This window comes from Haliotis rufescens, unplaced genomic scaffold (assembly GCF_023055435.1).
Source record: "Haliotis rufescens isolate VD_foot unplaced genomic scaffold, xgHalRufe1.0.p SCAF_14, whole genome shotgun sequence".
Lineage (NCBI taxonomy): Eukaryota > Metazoa > Mollusca > Gastropoda > Lepetellida > Haliotidae > Haliotis > Haliotis rufescens.
Genome location: NW_025963824.1, coordinates 7,438,428 through 7,460,830, shown reverse-complemented (window position 1 = coordinate 7,460,830; position 22,403 = coordinate 7,438,428). Strand labels below are relative to the sequence as shown.

Sequence of the window (22,403 nt, the reverse complement as noted above, 5' to 3'; positions counted from 1 at the left end):
ACTGGTCAATAAGACATCGTCTTTTGTTTGTGACCCAGCCATGTTAGCATGATTGGTAACACAATGGCTGATGCTGCTGCAAAAGCAGCACTCAACAAATCTGTGACACCACTTCCCATCCCATAGAGTGATTATAAGCCTGCTATTAGGTGTTACATCCGAGATCTGAGGCAAAAGAAGTGGGACACCCAGGAAGGTATCCATAAATTAAACCAAATATCGTTTACACCTACTTGGGCTGTCATTCCAGATTTGAAGAGGTCATTATGCGATGATGTCATATTAGTCACAGCAGATATACACACGAATATTTTTGATGAAAGGTGAGGATCCTCCGTTTACATCCCTTCCTCTTTGACTGTATTTATTTTTCAATCAAACAAGATAACTATTTCATAAGTGTCATTCTTCAAGGATATCTTTTAAATCTTAGTTCTCATTTAATCTTCGTTTTTAAAGGAAATTGAGTAATTACATAAATTGATTGATATGTTTTGTATATAACCAGTTTTTTTTATAATTGGTTGAATGAAATTAATACCTGAGATCGTTAGTGGCTGTATCCTCGAAAGGGGTTGAAGTAGAGTAACATTAATGTCCCCCTGAGGGGGTATGTAAGACCACGTCAGTGTATATTTATTTCTGCCACGTTTATGAAATGGAAGATATGTGTTGTTTTAATGTTTGGCTAAATTTGTCACCAACAGCTGAAGGGATGATATAAATCCTGCTGGAGTCCATGCAGGTAGTCAAAGAAGTGTAAGTTCCCATGGTCCCCAGTGTGGCGATCTATAGCCTCTTTTATCATTGTGTTGAATGCTAATATAATTTATATATTTATCATATTAATTAAATATGTATTATAAATGTCAAATTTTGTCTTGTCACGATATGGTTGAAATATTGCCGATGTGACGTTAAACTTTAACTCGCTCGCTCACTTTCTGTCTCACAAGATTGATATAAAGCAATGACAACATACAAACTAAGTGCTGCTGAATTTAAGATGTCAAGAATTCAAAATGTTCCTTCCTATCACTCACTCTGTTTTGCATTATAACGGTCACCCTTGTGATTCCTGCGAATGCGATTTTGTGGAATTTGAAATGTTTTTTATCAATCGTAAACATATAAAACACGAAGTTGGACTTTCAACCTAATTTAAAAAGCAATTAAAAAGCCAATCATTCTTACCCAAAGAAGCACAGGTGGAATCCAATGCAACGCAATCAAAAGCTTTGAATTCTTGGTCAGAGAAAGACGAAGTACGCGAAAATGATGACGCATCACTGCCTTCGAAAGACATGTTGTTCAAAACACTGCTACTGTATATTAACTATGGTAAAGGCCTTTATTTTCTCCAACCATTCACAATGTTCCATTCTACGAATGTTTCCGTCCTTGTCAATGGTGTAGGTTTCAGGGCCCTTTTTATTATAAAATACAATACCCTCAGCATACCCGACTGCAATTTCTAGGACTTTAGCACTTGGCTGCACAGGAGAGTTGTACAGTGCGACCTTGATGATGCTGGCAGGGACTGGAGTCAGAGTGCCTTTCGGATCTTGATAGGCAGCGTCACACTGTAATTTTACTTCCAAAGACTTTTTGAACTCGTCAACACTCCAGGTGCAGGGAAAACCATTGGGATTTATATCCCTGGATTCGTAAGTCCCCCCTCCGTTTTTTTCATTTATTCCGACGAAGTAAGAACCTCCACTCTCAAGTTTTGACATGGAACATAGATATTCTCTGAATCTCAGATCTTTCCAGATGTAATCAACAACTGAGGAAATGTCACGAAATGATCGATCTTTCTTCAAAAACACACTTTTAAGTTCAATGTTTCTGTTTTCATGCAGTCGTTCCTTGAAGTTGCGAATTCCTCTTAGTTTTGGTTCTGTCACTGCTGTGTTCACCTTTCTAGACAGGAGTGAGACAAACACAATGGTGGACACATTTTCAATCATACAGTCCGATGAGACTTTTGTGTAAAAATGTACTGTAGTCACAAACTTTGATTTTTCTACAGTAAGGAGAAGTACGGGAATACTTTCAGCACCGGAAATAACATCACACAACCACTCACGTTTATAAACGTCAGTAAACAGTTTTCCGTCAGGGATTAAAATCTTTAGGCAGGAGTCTGTGAAGCTGTCAAAGTGTCCAAGGTACCTGTCTCTTGGGTCTTGACCAAACAGATGAACAAGGATCTCTCCCCCTGAGGTATTTCGTAATGCTGATACCTTCTTCTCAATTTCTTTCAACTTTCTCTTTTTTATCTCGTTATGTTTCAACTTAGAAGAAAATAGATTAACATCCAGGTGTATCAAGAACATATAGGCTCCATTACGACAAAGGGAGAAGGCTGTTGCTACCTCGTCACAGTCACAGCAACCTGTTCGGAAATAAGATGGAATAAACAAAGCGATTTACATATCACCTCCACACATGTGAAGTAATGTGTATTTTGAATGGTTATTTATCTGAGCATCTTTATGATGTGCAATGTCACTTAAATGTCACTTAAAAAGTGCCATCAACAGTAACTGGGAAAATCACATCACAACCTAAGAACTGGTTCCAATTAGATGCCATAGAACTACAATTCACATTCACATGTGGTGGTCATATATGGTCGTGGCCTGAAGGATACAGTTGTGTTAATTACTGACCATGACATCTGATTGGAAGCTTACACTACATACTCCTAAGATACAAGTGCAGTTAAATTATGTTTGATCAGATAATACTTACTTTCTATCCATTCTGCCATGCTCTGCCATTATTTCCTTGTATATATCCGCCGTGGTATGACATCCTGGAAACTTAAGGATTGACTCATTAAGGGTTGACCCAAAGTAGTCGATTCTTTATAACTGAGTAATATTATAGTGACAAACGAAATGAAACAGCATGTCAATGAAACAGATTCTAATAGTCACTACGACAAATTGGCATTTTACAAACATCACATACTATCATGAACAAAATAAACCCCTTCTGATTGAAACAGCTGATTTGAGGGCCGCATCACTGCGTCAGCTAATATTCATAAAATAGTCCTTCGGTAGGCATACTTAAATAACTATATGTACAATTAAAGGTTACAAAAAGGTTGGTTTGTTGTTTCTTAACCTTTGAATAGGAAACAACAAACCAACTTTTGAATATTATTATAACCGCACCTTTGCATTTTGTAACCTTTAATTGTACATATAGTTATTGAAGAATTCCTATCGTAGGACTTTCGGCGCCCACCTCATGTCAGCTTACAAAGTTACAAAGTATATTCGAGTGAAGTATTATGGTGTAAACAAACAGCTTGAGCATATAAAGCGCATTGTTTTTTGTTAAAAGGCTTTAGTCCGACACACAGATCGAACCCCTACTCAAAACTATTGACTCAAGCCATGCCACTTCGCTCCATATATTTGTTAACTCCAAAGAGTTCCCGTTTTAATTAGTCACGGTAGAAAGAAGATAAACATACTGTGTTTTGAATATCGAGCTAGAATACCTGTAGATTTAACCGCGCTAAATTAACGTCACTCTGCACGTTCAATTAGCGCTGGTAAATATACAGGTAACCTGGCCCTACACTGAAAACGTAGTATTGTTATGTAAAAAAAAAGTGTTTATGTAGATTGTTAAGTAACAGATACCCCTCAAAAACCAAATGCCAAGGGCAGATAAAAACACTGATTATCCCATGCCAAAGTCCCGTCACTTTGACCCGTCAGTTACTTATGGCTTCCGTCACTCAAAGACCGTTCAATTCTTCTTGAGCAAACTCTGCACAGATATCAGTCTGGTCATAAAATAGTGCCTTTTTTCTATTGAGATATTTTTGAAAAATGAATTCCGGGTTCCATGACAACAAATTGGGCTTAGATACAAATGAATGGTATACTTATTGCTTGCAGAGCGTAACCCGTGCTGTATTTCTGGACCAAACTTTGCACGTGTATAACAGACAAGCCATTGACTAGTGCCTGTGTTATTTAGACATTTGTCAAAGTAAATGTCCCAAGTTGGGCTCTGATTCAAATGAGGGTAGGGTTTGTTTCTGAGGGAGAACCCAAAGACGGCAAGATATAAAGTAAAGTACTTGTAAAGTAGGTTGGAGTAAAGGAAAGTTAAAAAATTCTGCGGGGGCACGGGTGGCCCAGTCGTCTAAGGCGCTGCGATTCGCTGTGCAGAGTTGCGTCCCTTGGGCACGCCAGAAACTTATGATTGTTGGTTCGAATCCCGGTTCGCCCCGATTATGTTTCTAGGTTTGTCAGCACCATACCCGTGCTCGTTGGTTTCACCGAAGTGGTAAACGTCTGAGACCTGCATCACTTCGGGCTTTCCTCCCACATTAAGCTGACACGTCACGATATAACTGGAATACTGTTAAAAGCGGCGTTAAACCCAACTCACTCACTCCCTTAAAAAATTCTGCACGTATATAGCGACGTGCATGCACACTGCTTGTACTAGTCCGGACTTATGCCGTTTTTTGTGCTAGTCTCCTGAGATACCATGCCACAGTTTTAACATTGAAACCCACTCACACACCATGAACTGACTCTGAACCGACCAGTCTTTGTTTTAGTCCCTTAGAGTACAATCTCTTAACGACTTTTGGGATGACGCGACCGCATAATAAACGTGACAGTGGTACGATATATTTGAATATGATAGAGCCTGTTATCTTTTTTATGAACACTTGGTGTCAACATTTATTTCCAATTATCCATTCATATAATGTTTCCTCATTTAGAGACAAAATCCACCTATAAGTACCAATCACTTCCCTTCAAGTTGAACTAGAACCATGGCACTTCCTTTTGAATGCAGGAAGAATTTTTTTCTGAAACCAGAAGTTAGTTAATCCGAACTGGATATACAAATCACTTTGTTGCACAAAGAGCTAGAACCATGGGACTTACTGTAATCAGTTTAAATGTAACATGAAGTAAACCGGATTGACGTGATACAAAACTGGAAGTACTTGTACTTTTCTTAAAAACAGTGCACGTTTGGATATACTACTTAATGATGATAAAGTGTTCAAATATGACCGACTGTCACTGTACTGTTGATCTTCATAAGCCAGTGAACATTTGCAGATTATCAGAAACACCATTCAATTCATCAGGATAACATATTTACATTTATAGTTTTAATTATTACTTCAGTGGAACCTCATTACAACTTAAACATTGAATGTATTGCAGCATGAAATAAAAGTGATCAAATATAAACTGTGATCAAATATTCACTTAAAGAAGACCTCATCGTGTTCACTTGTGATATAACCTCTGTTACAATAAGACTCTTCTCACTTGTTTGGTTGTTTAACATTATCAAACTGAACAGTTGCTTTACGTGCAAGGTGAAACACTGCCCTTCATACTAATTTTGCAGAAAGTTTTCAAGAAAGGTTTACAGTTTATGTTTCACGTTTTAAATTAAATGTTTAGTAACTTGAGACACAACTTCTTTTTTTTTAAATAACCACATTTGCTGGAGATATTTGGAATGTTTTCCTTCATGATTTATACATAGGAATGTTCCCTTACTCGATTTAAATCTGGGGCATGGGTGGCTCAGTCTGAGGTACCGCAATTCGCTATGCAGAGTTGCGTTCCTTGGACACATCAGAAACCTATGTGTTCGAATCCCGGTTCGCCCGTCAACATCATACCCATGCTCGGGGTTTTCACCAAAATGGTAAACGTCTAAGACATGCATCACGTCAAGCTGACAGGCGTTGATATAACTGGAATACTGTTCAAAACGGCGTTAAACTCTCATTCACTCGCTTTTTAATATTAGTTTGATAGGTAGACCGATGGATTTTGACCGCGTTTTTGGAAGACAAGTGACTTGCCTTTGCATGTGTTTGTGACGGGACTCTACATGATCGATTGTTTCAGGCAACTCCATACTGTTATTTTTACATAATGTAACAAATGTAGCAAATGTACAAATGTCACAAATTACGTCCAAGTAAAAAGGTAATTTCTAGTTATTTCTTGAAGTGTCAGTGTTGTTGTTTTTAAAAATGTTACATAATGTACATATGTCACCACTTATGTCCAAATAAAAATAACATCTTTTTCAAGTGTTTGATGTAGCATGCACAATGTTTGATACAAACCCCACCTAATCCCATTGTTCTACCAATCACCACACTTGACTGCACCACCACTAGGCCATGGGCTACATAGGTCCACCGTGCACCCCCCCCCCCCCCCCCCCCCCCCCCCATTTGAGTTTTCTTCAACTTCACAAAGTGTGAGTTAAGGGGGTGGGACATATATGTTCCTGTGGCATCCAGAGGGTTAATGAAATTACCCCATACAAAATACAAGTGGGGGTCATTATTTCTGCTTATTTCGAGCTTTATCACCCTATCTTTACAATAGCCACGCTGCGCTGTAAACAAATGTATTTGGAATGTAAACAAATACAAGACATGTTGAGGAATGTGTTAAAATCCTCGTAAATGGAATACATATTTGGTGTAATGTATGTAACCGCGTTAAGGGTCTAAACACGAAGCTCTCGACACAACATCCCCATGATCTAAGTACATATCACTGTGTATCATTCTCATAAATACGACTAGCATAGGTTGCTGGGGACCGATATTCTTATCCGGAATCAACATGCTTAATTGCATGGAGTTCAGTGCATTACAAGTGGTCATATTATTATTATGATAAATTGTGCAGCAAATAAAGTTCTAAATAGACAACTGTATTGTCAAGACCCTCTCATACACATTCTGCATAGCTGTTATAAGAGTTGTAGCCTGGTCATATTGTCATAGTGGGTAACACAATGGCTCATGCTGCAGCTGAAGGAGCACTTGACCTGTCGATATCTCTACATGTTATCCGAAACATTGATGGAAGGGTATAAGTGCCACAGTCTAATTATTGTTATCATTTACGTAGATAATACTTTCATATACGTAGATGATACTTTCATGGGATCATCTACGCACAAGATACTTTCAACTCTGTATGTGATTTATAGTCGTAAGTATCGTTACGCAGACAGTCATGTTAGCTTGTGCAGTTGTGACCCAAGTTCGATACAAACATTAATATTTTAAATAAAGGTGATTTTTTCATTTAGTGCTAATTTTATTTGGAGCATGCTGGTTGTTTATTTTCTTCTGTCCTTTTCCTTAGTATCATCTACGTAGAATAAGGTGTCACCTTCGTAAATGTAAGTATCATCTACGTAAATGTAAGTATCACCTACGTAAATGTAAGTATCATCTACGTAAATGTAAGTATCACCTACGTAAATGTAAGTATCATCTACGTAAATGTAAGTATCATCTACGTAAATGTAAGTATCATCTACGTAAATGTAAGTATCACCTACGTAAATGTAAGTATCATCTACGTAAATGTAAGTATCATCTACGTATCATCTACGTAAATGTAAGTATCATCTACGTAAATGTAAGTATCACCTACGTAAATGTAAGTATCAACTACGTAAATGTCAGTATCACCTACGTAAATGTAAGTATCATCTACGTAAATGTAAGTATCACCTACGTAAATGTAAGTATCACCTACGTAAATGTAAGAATCATCTACGTAAATGTAAGTATCATCTACGTAGATGATGTTTCTGTTTAAGACTGTGGCACTCATACGCTTGCAACTACATTGATTTTAAACCATTGGCTAAAACCTACATCATGTATCTAATGCAGACGAGGTAGGACACCCAAGTACGTATTAATAAACTTTATGATTTTAAATCAACAATAGGCTATGAGGTCCTTTTATTAGGTCCTTTTAACACTGTGTCGAATTGTCATATACGTTTTATTCATGAGTTGTGTTTATGATGAGGATGAATCTGCCAAATGTATCCCTTTTTGATTTTAAGTTGACCGTCAAACATACTTGTTTGACTGTGTGGACTTTGCACTCAACGGGGATTATTTTTTTAACCGTGGCAGCGAACATGTTATTCGCCCCCTCCATGAAATTGAACGGGGGATATACACCTTCGACCTTCCAGCCGCTTCTTAATGGGGAAAAACTTACTCTAAAACTTTTTAGGTAAGAGAAATGAAATTTTGCACACCGATGTTTCTTGCCACGGTGTCAATTGAGTTTTAAAATTAGAGTCTAAAATTCATTTTGACAGAAATGATGGTATTTATTATCAACTAATGTTAAACTGTTTTGAGTTTTTCTTGCGTTATACGATGTTGCACACATCCACTGGTGACTGGAGTGATAATAAAGATCCTGATGGCAGTTACATCTGCAAAACCGTATATATTTTTAATAAATACTATTACCCTAAATAAAAAATAATATAAAGCAATTTGCCACACTATATTTTTTGTGGCAGACAGAATCTCTTTTTATTAACAGTCTTAAGCATAAGTAATTTGTTGAACGAATGTTTTCCCGCTAAAATCCGAGTTTTCAAATGTTTTAACTGAATGAATAAACTGAGTTTGTTTTATATTCAGAATTGTTTTACTTCCTTTGTCGGCAGGTATTTAATATTTAATAACTTGTTCCAATCGCTATATGGCGGAAATATTGCCGGTACGATGTATACTCACTCATTGCTATAACATAATAACGTTTTTAGGAAATACAACAAAGTACAAATCTTTTATGTGTGGCCTGGCTAAGTGTATTTAAACCTCTTACTTTATGAAAAGTACCGTCCATTATTAACATAGCCACCTCAGGGGTGCAGAACGTTTCATTTATGCACTATACCAATCACTGTATAAGAAAATACATGAATAGAGCTTAAACTAGCTTTTTCAAGTTATGTTTCTCACCTTGAAGATCCGTCTCCGTGGACTGGTGCGCAGTTAGTTACATATATGTTGCGATCAGGGAGGCGTATTGCGTCGTGTGATGTAGTTGTTAGATAGGCGAGTTAGGTCACGAGCGACACACTGAATACAATCTCGCTCAGGTGAACATTGTAACTGTGCACCTCCTTGAAGGTCTGAGATAACAAACATGCGCATTTCGACAAACTTGCGATCAGAGTAACTGAGGTATTTATTAAATAGTATAACTGCACATGAGACGCATATGATTCGAAGCAAAACTGTCAAATAAATGTAATTGCACATTATCATTTATGACAGTAACACTATCATTTAAAAAAAACACCTAAACATATCGTTATATGGATATGGTCTTTCACTGCATTTTTCAATATGTCGTATATCCAGGCTATTATAGACCCATTCTTCATAGAAGCGATTGTCACTAAGCACAGGAATTCTCTCTCATCAGTATACGCTGATTGGACGGTTACTGTTCATGTTGTGTATTTTAAAAGTGGTTCGAAACGAAGCTGTGGTAGGGAATGGGTCTAGGATATTTATCACTACAGAATGTATATATCCTGGACAATAGAGGTTGCGTCCAGATATGAATATATGTGTAGCGTTTAACTATTGTCCAGATATGAACATGATTGACATACATACAGATATGTTGAATAAGATTGTAACAATCTACGTGTACATGTTACTCGAAGGGCTATGTCATTGAAAGTAACAGATAATAAAATTATGTATAGCTGATTTACTAGGCGTCTCATGATTAGAAGGAACACGTCAGTGAATACGCCGACATAATATAAGCAGATAGCTTTACAAATGCCATTTCAACATATAATTTACAATTAGTTATTATGGTTAGATCAATGCCTAAAGAAACATATTGATGTAGTTTTCACTACCCGCTTTATATACCCGATATAAAGAGGTTATCACGCGAGTGTGTTTTGGGATGGTAAATATCCTGCATTAGGAATAAACATTGTATTTAGGGAGCCTTGGCGAGCTAAATACATAGCGTTTATTCCTAATACAGGATATTAACCATCCCCAAACACACAAGCGTGATAACCTCTTTATCATATCATGTTATTCTTTAATTCTGTGCTTCAAAATCGCTTTCCCTCTCTCACAAACATTACCGAAACATTGCGAGTTTTCCTGGAATGCGCGCATTAATATTTATTACGTCACAGGGTAAGTGATGCCAATACAGTTCCAACTGAAATCTCTTTCTTATACAGTGGCGAAGCAACATATACGCAAAACAACAATTGTCTTTAATTGCCTTTCGTGGCAATCCATCGGTCTGTCCACCAGAGTAACTGCCCTTTAGGGAAGCTACTCTAACCCTAGTCTATGAGACGTCACGGCCGCGGTCAGACGTTGTTGAAAGTCGGTCTGTCCTGTCATAACGTTAAGAAGTGTAGTCAGATTTACACACACCAACAAAACAAAACAAGGTAACAATTCAAACATATTTCGGCCAAGTCATACTTTTTTAATTTGTGGAGAAGGTTTCAAGCTGCAGAGGTCTACAAGCACAGATATGGCTACTGATGCCGCTTGGCTAGGCCTCGTGCCCTCGCAAAATTGTTTCGAAATTTATATCTCCAAAGTTGCCAAAACTTATAAAATGCCTCAGCTACGTCACAGTTAGACACTGATTTTCAGTATATTAGACTATTCTTTTGATAATGATAGCAATTATCCCTGTACTTTATCCAGATTCATGATGGTTAATTCTGACTAGATCGCCGAATGACAAGGGCGACGCCATGCTCAGTGAAAGTAGTCCCTACTTGACCTTTCATATTTGCATTTCTATCCGCAGAAGACCCCAACGGATATCGTTTTTATCCGTTGGCTTTATCCTGCCGAGAAACCTACCCATTACATGATAAACAAGAATAAGTACAATATACAGAATTTAATATTAAAGAAGTCTGAAACACATCGACTAACAACAAAAATATAACAGCTAAGAAGTGGATATGGTACCTACAAATCTATATTTACAGATGGCGGTAAGAGAAAATAACGCGTGTATCGTCAGTCACCTGTACAGGGACAGACAAACACAGATCAGATCAGACACGTTAAGGTCGGAAAACCTTTGGCTTCACCAAATTCTTAAAGGTCAAGCATGGATGTGCGTTTCAGTTAAACTTGCGTTCCTGAACTTGTAGCTGAATAACGATGTTTGATGCAAGCTGCTTGTGTGGCTGTATAGAACCGCTTGACATTGGTGTGCTTGTTAAACTGACAGTTTAGTATTTTTGACTTTTACAAAAAAAAGTGGAACTAAACAGTTCTCTTTGGTATTTTATATTAGGTCATGTTGTAGTGTTAAGGTATTGTGTTGTGTTAAAAAACACTGTCAGTTGACATTCGCAAAGCTGGTTCACCTTCTACTGATTTATCCACCTGAACTAGCAATGAAGGTTGGTTGGTTGGTTTGTTCCTTAACGCCGCACTCAGCAATATTCCAGCTATATGACGGCGGTATGTAAATAATCGAGTCTGGACCAGACAATCCAGTGATAAATATCATGAGCATCGATCCACGCAATTGGGATCGATGACATGCATCAACCAAGCCTGACCACCTGATCCCGTTAGAAATAAAGGAGACCAGTGAGTGAGTGAGTGAGTATGGTTTTACGCCGCTTTTAGCAATATTCCAGCAATATCACGGCGGGGGACACCAGAAATGGGCTTCACACATTGTACCCATGTCGGGAATCGAACCCGGGTCTTCGGCGTGACGAGCGAACGGAGACCAGTGAGACCGCCTCATCTGATTCATATTTAGATCTATGCATAAAGATTCAGAGTGACAAAGCACTCTCCACAAGACTGTATTACAAGGTCAACTTTCCCTTCATGTCAAGCAATATTCCAACAGCTCCAGTCTTTGGTATTTACATTTCACAATTTTTGAGATACAATCGAGTGTGCTCTTTCTGCAAAGATTTCATACGACTCTTGCTCAGAAGTTGTTTGACCAAGGTTACAACACTCGTGCCCTCAGTAAAGCTTTAAAAGGTTTTATGGTAGACATGTGGAGGACATTTCCAAATTTGACGCATCAGTGACAAAAATCATGTCCGATGCAATCTCTATATTGACTTGTACCATGTTATGAAGAATTGACCTGCCTTTGCGTGTTCGTATGGCAGGGTACGCTCACATGTTCGTGAACACCTCGTATCATTACTATTTGATAGTGATTCATAAACACATGCTCATGATATAGTCGGAATCGTAAAATCGACTCTGCTTTATGCAGAGATTTCTATTGGATATGGACAGGGTTAAGTCGCCTTATTTTTTGAAATATATAGGAGCTATTTAACGTATGTGTGGTTCCTAAATATGAATAGTCTTATTCATCAACCGATATGTTTGTATTCATTCCTTATCTGTGTCCAATTCAGATTATTAAAGTATATGTGTGAGTGTATCTTTACTAGCTTCTAATATATCAGCAGGAAGCGGAGGTACTGTAAGTCCCCATGATCCCCAGCGAGGTTGCCTAGCTTTGGTTACTGGTGGCCTATAGCCCGTGTTTTAAAACTCTATATATAAAATTGCCATGCTCAAATATGTTTCATGAATTGTTTCTAAATATAGTATGCTCAAATATATTTTACAACTTGTTTTTAAACAAAACTTTGCATAAATGACTAAATTGTAAATATATTAACTTGGTCTCGTCGCTATAAGGCTGCGATAATGCCGATGCGACGTTAAATTCTAACTCACTCACTCTAATATATCAGATATGTGTACTAGATTTCAGTCACTATATCTTGTTAACTAGTCGCTATATGGCTACAAATAATGCCGATGCGACGATAATTTTTATCTCACTCACTGGTAACTGTGCTATTTAAGTAAGTATGTTTGTTAACGTCGCACTGATGATTGTTGCACTATAGCGACGTGCATGAGTGTATGTCTGTGGCTGCTTGTACTAGTCCGGCCTTATGCCTGTTTGATGGTTCAAGTCCACTGAGATACCATGCCCCAGTTTAGCACGGACACATCATTGAAACACAGTATACTGACTCAGAGCCCACACTCCGTGTTTAAGCCCCTGAATCCTGAGCGCCATCAATCCACGTCTTGTGGTATGACGCGTCTGGGGATTCATCCACCGACCTTCTGCTCTTCAGACAGACACTCTATCCCCCAGACAATTGAGGCGATCACCACTGATGACACCCCAAGTTGTTCAAGAGGTTTGAATCTGATTTCCAGTATGGCCACCACGGTGGTTGTTACCCTGCGCTCGGCATTAAGGGGCTAAAACAAGGACTGGTCGGCTCGGAGTCAGTGTATTGTGTCTGAGTGGGGTATTCATGTTAAACTGCGGTATGGTATCTCAGTGGGTTAGCGCTGTAACAACGGCATCAGTCCGGACTAGTACAAGCACCCACACACACGTGCATGCACGTCGCTATGTAAGTGCAATAATCTTGGACGCGACGTTAAACCCCATTTCACCTCACCTCACCTTTAAATGGACATTGCGATCTAAAGTTTGATCATCATGTACACTGTGTAACAACCATTTTTAAAACTAAATTTTATAACAAAATGAAATCATTTCATTCCCAGCTCGTCCTACGGCAACACTCAACGACCTCCCTGTCCGTGCACAGTGTCAGATTTCGTGAGTTTGTGACTCAACAAAGTCTGTGCAGGTCACTCCAGCTGATACGTGGTGAAGCATGCCTCTGGTTAGTCAGTCTCTTTGACGCTAGAGAAGAAACTAAAAAAAGAATCCAACTCGAGCTAGAATGATTTGATCCAGATAAGCATTGTTCTGGGCTCCATTAGGATTGTATTATTTATTGCATATATATATATATATATATGTTTTTAAATAAGAAACCTTTATGTCTGGGACTAAATGTTAGTCTAGCCTCTGGTTGATGTTATCTCGTATCCACATGTTGCTCCACTTGAACCATGGCCGTATAAATAAGCCTTGTCATTGTCATTGATAACAATTTTGTATGGCAGGTCACCAATGGGAGCTACACGCTGTTGGTCACGTTGACAATAGTTACTTAATATTGTTACGACTGGCTATCTGTATATAATAAAATGATATTAGCAACGATGTATTATGAAGTTCATTTTTGTTTTAAACTAGTGTATGAGATGTGGTGAGAAGGAATTCATTATTATTACTACCAATACTACTACTACTACTACTACTACTACTACTACTACTACTACTACTACTACTACTACTACAATAAGACCAAGAATAAAATAAAAACATAAAATAATACTATTAATAATATAAATGGTTATATGATAATATCAGAACATCACTCTACTTACATCGTTTGGTATTGGTAAACATGATCTTATAAGATTGTAATAGATCCACGAGTGTTTTCTTCAATTCATTAATTTGAGCTTGGACATATACTCTTTTCATTGCTCTATTAGAACTTTATAAGATCATGTTTCCAATATCAAATAATGAAACCAATATTGAGAATAACTGCTCTGTCTAGGGGCAGTTTTACAATCATGTTAAAAAACAACTCTAATGAAATATATACACATTGACTTTCTACATGCTTTTGTTTTGCTTTCATATTCTTTACAACTCTTGGTATACTTTCTTTTGGACATAAGTTTATTTATCAAGGCGGGAGGAAGTGTGTGCGGGGTGTTACTATTTATTCAGGCCTCACCTCTGGGGTTACGTTGCAAAGAATTTATCAGTCACAGGAAATGAAAACCAGTACTCACTCGAAGGGTTACGTGTGACACAGATACTTACAATCACAATATTTACAATGACGAAACAGTGTTATATACTCTGCAATAAAAAACCCGCAAAAGTGATATTAGCAGTATGTTTTATATGTCATCGTCGTCGCATGAAAGCCGTCAGATCCCGAGTTGTGGCCTGGGGAATGTTCACCCACTTTGCGTGCGGTGCCTGTGCCAACTTCGGAGGTTCTGTGGTTGTTGCTGACGTGCTCGAGGGGGCACGGGTGGCCCAGTCGTCTAAGGTGCCGCGATTCGCTGTGCAGAGTTGCGTCCCTTTGGCACGCCAGAAACCTATGATTTTGGGTTCGAATCCCGGTTCGCCCCAGTTATTTTTCCAGGTATGTCAGCACCATATCCGTGCTCGTGGGTTTCACCGAAGTAGTAAACGTCTGAGACCTGCATCACTTCGGGCTTTCCTCCCACATTAAGCTGACACGCCGTGATATAACTGGAATACTGTTAAAAGCGGCGTTAAATCCAACTCACCCACTCACTCACTGACGCGCTCGCAGTCGTTGATCCAGTGCATAAAAATTAATGTTCGACTGGATCTAAATCTGGAGATCTGGAGGTCCATGGCAGGACCTAGATGTTGTAGTTCCTGACAATGGCTGCTGTCAGTCCTGCCGTGTGATGTCGGCCGTTGTCTTGATGGAAAATGACGTTCGGTTTTGCATCATGGGAAGGACATGGGGCCGAAGAATCTCATCCGTTGTGTCGTTAAATTGCTAAAACTTGCTGATGGCTGCCTACGTCATCACACTACCACCACCCCGCGACGCTTGTCAACACTACATCTACTAAATACACGGAGAAGCATTATTCGTGACTCGCCGCTAAACCAAACTTGACTCCATCGCAGTTATGGTCATACTCTGTGACCTTGACACTATTGACGTCGTAGCGGACGATACAGGTCCATCAAAATGACACCTCGAACTGGTCGACTAACACGAATACCTTTAGCGCATAAACGGTTCCTCACTGTCTGGGCTGATATCGTATGCAATCCTGGTATTGCCGTAGTTGTGGAGGAGGCTGTTTCCACACGAATAAATCCAAGTGCATGCAGAAATGACCAATTCATATTTGGTATTATTTTTTTATGGATGTTGGCAACACTTGATGTTATTTCACATGTTCATTTTAAAACTCACATGACCATGGTTGAACCATAGCATGTCAGCAAGCCATCGTGATGCTTGATAACAACGATAACTGACCTAGATACACTTCCTTGCTCGTGAAAAGGGATGCTTTGAAAAGGGATAGACATTCGTGACCCGACTCGTATTATTCCGGGACAAGCCGAATAGCGACTCGTGCCCCTCTCATGGCCATTTTTGCGACCGGGTTCCGTCTTAGCGCAGACGGGCATACCTAAAACAATTGTCAACTCGTTGCGTAATGGTTCACATTTATTTCCCCATATATTATATATATTTCAGATGCAATTTAAAGCACATCGAGACATGTGGAATTATACAGTATGATTGAACACATTTAACTGTGTCTTGGGTATATTTTTAGATGCAAGACATATGTAAAATAAAAAAAAATATTTCTGAGGGATTCTTTGACGAAGAACTTGAAATCATACGCGCATTCTGATTGGTTTGTCGTATTTTCGCACATAACATTCATCGATAGGGGGACGAGTCTACTTGCGGGCTACGGAAAGGGGCGAGTGGTGACGAATGAAGGGATAGACTGAATGGCGCCAGTGATTAACATTAAAGCTGCTTTTAACTTTGAATGAAGTTATTCACGAGTCGTTTTTCGATCCTCTTCCTGACACTTCACATGATTTTAAGGTTTTAACCGAAAAGGGGAGATGCATAAATAGTTTTTGACTCCTGGAATATCAATGGTTGATGATGTGTTCGTGTCGCACTAACACCTACCTTTATATCATGCTTTCGCGGTGGGAAGTTTGACTGAATTACTTGCCAATGCTAAAATATAAATAAAATACCCGATCACTCAATGATAGATTTGTTGATGGAGGTAATAAATACTGACACTGATGAAAGCCTTTGGTTTGTACCTAGCTTGAGCGTGGAGTCTACCTGTCAATACAATGTTAAATATATCACAAATAATTTTCTCAACGATGTTTTGGAGGGTATTCCACACGAAATAAGACGAATATAGCATAAACATGAGGTCAGACATATAACGAGTTTGTTTCTCGTATGACCAATACCTTCGATAAATTATGTCCTGTGACTACAGCAAACCAAACAATTCCCGTTCTAAACTTACTGGCATTCGGAATTACAGGAGCAATGGAAACTTGATAGGAAATGGCGACATTTGATGACAACAAACTACAGACAATTAAACACTTACAAGTAAACATTGAAGTTGATTCTGCTGACTCAATTGAAAGAGCTCTAATGATTGCAAAGAAGGAAGTACAGGCTGCCTTGTTTAGGGCCAAACAACACAAAGCTGTCGGTGTGGACAATATTCCAACACAGGCCCTGGGAAACGACACACGTGTTGAAATATTGCAAAGATAATTAGTTCGTCGTTTCTAAATGAATGTGTTCCTGTTTCATAGAACAGGGAATAAAAAACCTAATTTGAAACCAGGTTCCACAGGCATAAGGTAACCATTGGCGTGCAGTATTATTTTAAGATATAATTAGTGAAATATTGAATGAAAGACTTCTTTTATCAAAGAACGTAAGATCTTGGTCAAAGAGCAAAACGGAAGAAATTAAGTTAGCTGCGCATTGTGGAGATTGTAAATCGTTTTGGAAAATACTTAAGAAGTCGTTACGTAAAAACTCCTAATGCATGGCTTTCCTATTTTTTTCAGAATTTATTAAATCCGATGTGCATGACGGCAAAATCAGAATTTGATCTATCACTAGCTGATTTGTTAGATACTTATATGTGTTATGACTGTACAGAACTTCCATTCACGGAAAAATGTGATCTCGTGAGATTACAGAACATGAAGTAAGAGAAGCTTAAAAAAAGTCTTAAAAATGGTAAAGCGTTGATGGACTCCCATCAGAAATTTACCACACATCAGGAGATTTTCTGATACCATATTTGTTGCTTCTATTCAATAAAACTCTTCACACAGATATTTTCCCCGATGCATGGAATATAAGAATGATAATGCTAATGTCTTACAAATCAAGCAATGCAAGTCAACCAAGGCATATCTGTTTGAATGGCAGGTACTGTAAGTAACTTGCTCAGGAGGAAGTCTGTATTTTGGTACATGGGTTTACAGAGTCATATCTGTATTAATGTCATGGGAAAACATTTTGAATTTATTTTTGAAAAACGACTTTGGCCTGAAGTAAATGATATATCTGAAGCTTAGGCAAGGTTTTGCTCTGAGTATTCTGCAGTTGACAATATCTTTGTTCTCAGTTACTTTGTTCCAAATATTAATGTAAACCTAGATGTCGTTTTTATTGCGCCTTTTTTTACTTCCGCAAAACGTTAGATAGAAATAAACAACTGCAGTACCTATTGATCACCAAACAATGTTATGAAAAACTGTCAATAGTTCTTAAGAATATATTTTTTCCTCAATCAAAGCATGTATTGAAACTGACTCGGGTATAACTCCTTGCTTGACTACTTCCAGTGGTGTTCGTCAAGGTTGCAAGCCCCGTATAATTAATTATTTTTCATAAACGAACTTGTTTTTAGAAATTTACAAATAATGCATCATGGTGCCTTTGTAACACAGTATGTTAAGATATTATGCTATTGCTGTTCGCGGATAATGTGCCCTGGTGTCCTACTATATGGTAGGTTTGCAGAAACAGCTAAATGTATTGCAGTTATTTGTGTTAAGTGGGGTTTGAGAAAAACCTTGAGAAAACCAATGTTATTGATTTTAGAAATGGTGGTACTGTATGAAAACTGGATATATAGTGATAAACTTTTAACAATCGCTAGTAATTATAAGTATGTAGGACTTTTAATGTCCTCAAGTCCAATGCTTGTGAGACCTTATTTATTTAAGCAAAACGGATTATCTCATTATCTCATTTTCCACACCAAATTCGATATTTGATGATAGAGTTGTACTCATTTTGTTATATGGCATGGAACTATGGGGCATTAAATATTTTTAATCCATTGAAAAAGTTCACACTTTGTATTTTAAGCGATTATTAGGCATTGGTAAATATGCTTCAAATAAGCGGTACTTGGTGAAAGTGGTGGCTGTAGTATCTGTGTTCATAGCCTGCTGCGTGTTGTTAACTACTGGATTACAGTATTAATAGTGGAAGCTCATAGGTACCCATTTAAATGTAACAACATGCTAGAGCAATTAGAAGGGAAAACGAATTGGGTGTCCGGAGTAAGAAGCATATTATTTAACACTGGATTTTCCATTGTGTGGATCTCACACGACACCGGCAATGAAAAACTATTTTCAAATACATTTAAACAAAGATTATTAGATATATTTCAGCAAAACTGACACCAACAAATTCCCTCTTCACACTTTGTCAAGCATTATGCAATCATTGTTACAACCAGAATGTTTTTTATTTAACTGTATTACAGAATAAATCTCTATTGAGAGTGAGTGAGTGAGTTTGGTTTAACGCAGCTGTATTCCAGTTATGTCACGGCGTGTCAGCTTAATGTGGGAGGGAAACCCGAGGGGATGCAGGTCTCAGACGTTTTTCACTTCAGCGAAACCCACGAACACGGGTATGGTGCTGAAAAACCTAGAAACATAATCGGGGCGAACCGGGAATTGAACCCAGGCATAGGTTTCTGGTGTGCCCAAGGGACGTAGCTCTAACAGCGAATCGCGGCGCCTTAGACCGTGCCCCCGAATTTTCCTAATGAGGGCAGCAAGAACCTCAACGCACAAGATAAAATGGGGAGAGAGTCTTACGTTATTGCCAATGTACCTGTCAGACTGAAATCCAGTTTAGTCAAAAACATATCAGTTTGGAGAGAACGGATTTCATACGTTCAGCAATAACTACAGAGAGGAGCTTATACGATGTATTGGGAAAGAAACGATGACCATTCAAAAATCCACAATCAACAGATTTGATCAGAAACGGTAACAAATCTTTCCTAAAGAACTTATAGAATTCATATGTGAGCCAGAGATTTGTTGTGTTTGTATATAATAAATCCGCATCCTCCTTTCTTTACTTTTTTAAATCCGCATCTGAAAACATTACAATTTGTTATCGAATGTCCTTGAAAGGAATAAACAGTGTCATAAAAAAAGATAGCCTCCAAAACAATAACCTTTGTTTCATCAATCAGTGTTCCATCAGCCAAACGCAACTTGAGACATCGTCTACCATTAGCTATACACACGCATTTTGAAGTTTCTATTTTCCAAGCCACGAAAAAAACATCGGATGACTTTCTCCCCTCGTCAATCCACTTGTCTCTGGACCTGATTAAAGTACCTTCCGTCCTTTTCCCTGATACTTACTTCTGTCAACTTTGTTACTTCCAGGGTCATTTTCATAAATTTCATTAGGAAAATATATTCTCTTTTTAATCAAGTTTCTTTCCTAAAGGAACAATAGGAGGTAGTTTTACACCTAATCTCCATGAGAAGTGTTTCCATGATCAACAGCTGATCATCACCTACAAAGTTACTTGTAGACACATCTATCATATCCCTATCTTTACCAGTGGAATACTGCTTCATAACTGAAATAATAACACATGTTTGACAGATTGAACATAATTTGAATCTCTCAGGAGAGAAACTGGTTTTGACGTCACGTTCAAGATTATTGCACTTACATAGCGACGCGCATGAATGTCTGTGTATGTTTGTGTCTGTGTCCTTGTGCGAGTGCGTGCGTACGTGCGTGCGTGTGCGTGCATTCGTGTGTGTGCATGCGTGTGTGTAGCTAATGAATAATATGCGGATGGTTATCAAGGCTGAGTTGCTTCATTGCCTGAGAGATTCTTTCAAAGAAAAAAGGCGAGGAAGGCTGGAGTTCTACTCTTTAATGACAATGACATGCCTCTTGTCACACTTCTCGACAAAGGCTGCAGTGCGACAATATGGATTCGTAATGTTTCTCACCTTCCATACTGGCCAGACCTGGCACCAAGAGATTTCCACCACTGAAAGAAACACATTCGGGGAAAGCACAGGGATTGAAAAGCTTCACTATGTATATGAGAAGTGTATTGAACAGCAGATTATCTTGAACAATAAAAACAAAACAAAAAACACTTTCATGGTTGTTGTTTTTGTTGTTAGGCTTAGAACGTTTTGGTCAGCCCTCGTATTGTTGCACTTATCTAGAGGCGTATATACGTACGTGTGTGGCTGCTTCAACAACTCCGTAGGTCCCTTGACACAGACGGTGCAGTTGGTTGTGCCATGTTGGTGCTGGTAGCTTATAGGCCACCAACAGTTCTCTCCCCTTGATCCGGTACGCATTCAGGTACTCCTACAATCGTCACTCAGTCATTACGAAGCATACATAAAATTATGAAAGCAATCTCGGAGGGGGTGATAATAACCGTTACACCTGAACTTAAATTAAGGTAGTAAAAGGTTCTGCTACTTAGAGGTATATGTATTCGAAGTAAGTATAAAAAACACAAAGTGTACCTAGGCTAGGAATTGAGTTATGAGACAAATGCACAAAAGGTAAAAGACACCTCATTCCATGAGAGTTAGTCTCAGTGTACCAGTGGTATCCAGGCTGAAATAGGGTTTATCCGGTATTTAAGGATTACATCCAGACCCATTTCGAGTCTTGTTTAATATATGTGATCTTTACATAGAGGGTAAGCGTTTTTGGCCAGTTCAGCGTGTGCCTGATTTGTGCAGGGAGGTTAGTCAGTTCTAACAGTATTCCTTCTTTGTCGGCGGATATATATTTCATCAATAAGGACTGTCTGTCTGCGGTGCGAATAAATGTAACTCGATCTCTGTCACAAGCACTGGGCCTGTGGTGTTCATATGCTGCAAAATCTGGGAATCGGAACATCGATGGAGTCGAAGACAGGTTTATACAGAGCTCCAAATCTTCCTTGTCAGCAATATCATGTATCCAATATAGTAGGAGATTCATTTGACCTCGAGTGCAGTATCTACTGCCCCAAACATTCCATAATTTCACGTAGCTCTCTCGTGAACTCTAGCACCTTTAGAAGCGTTGCGTTTGACTCTTTCGGTTATATCCCGCATTAGGGTCTCCAAAGTTGTGACGTCTTGCTTCAGAATAGTCTGTCATAGGCATAGCGTTTACATAATATTTTGTAATATAAAGCTGTTCTCAAATATTAGTGTACGACCGTTCTGGTAGGAAACTAGCAAGTTTATAGCACGAGGGTGTCGGAAAAATTGGGCGAGTAGTATGTATGTCAAGGCCTTAAACTGTTAGCAGTTACAGCTATATAAGACATGATATTTGTAAATCGCGTAAATATGTCAACGTGATATTATCTCACTAAACTTTCCATGGATTAATTTTCTGTTCTATCATAAATTTATGTCATGTGCCTTCAATATTTAAGGAAACTAATGAGTATCTGTCTGTATACTACAATTTAATGTTTTTAAAGACTACTGCGTTTTTGTTTTTGTGTCAATCATAAAATATAGAAACACTAAAATTGTTTTCAGATAAATAACCACCTTCATACAGCTGATGGATGGAGAATAAAAATGATCATGAATAACATACGGAGTGTGATCACCCTTCAGTGTATCCAAGCTAACTGTCCATGGATGTGGTGGTAAGGTGAAATAGGC

The 22,403-nt window shown here is 38.4% G+C and overlaps 1 protein-coding gene across 2 annotated transcripts in view; it reads right to left on the bottom strand.

Annotated features, from left to right (window-relative positions):
* The window catches only part of LOC124123188, a 49,299-nt gene extending 40,361 nt beyond the window's left edge, over positions 1-8,938 (bottom strand). Inside the window, exons 1-3 of one of the 2 annotated variants that reach the window (XM_048395717.1) lie at positions 8,834-8,938; positions 2,758-2,828; positions 1,195-2,398 (exon numbers count right to left, since the gene is read on the bottom strand). In XM_048395717.1, the coding sequence (XP_048251674.1) occupies positions 1,195-1,306 (112 nt within the window). In that variant the 5' untranslated portion in view covers positions 1,307-2,398; positions 2,758-2,828; positions 8,834-8,938. The remainder of the gene's footprint in view (positions 1-1,194; positions 2,399-2,757; positions 2,829-8,833) is intronic. The other variant, XM_046486476.2, reaches the window with a different exon arrangement.
* Positions 8,939-22,403: the final 13,465 nt, after the last annotated feature.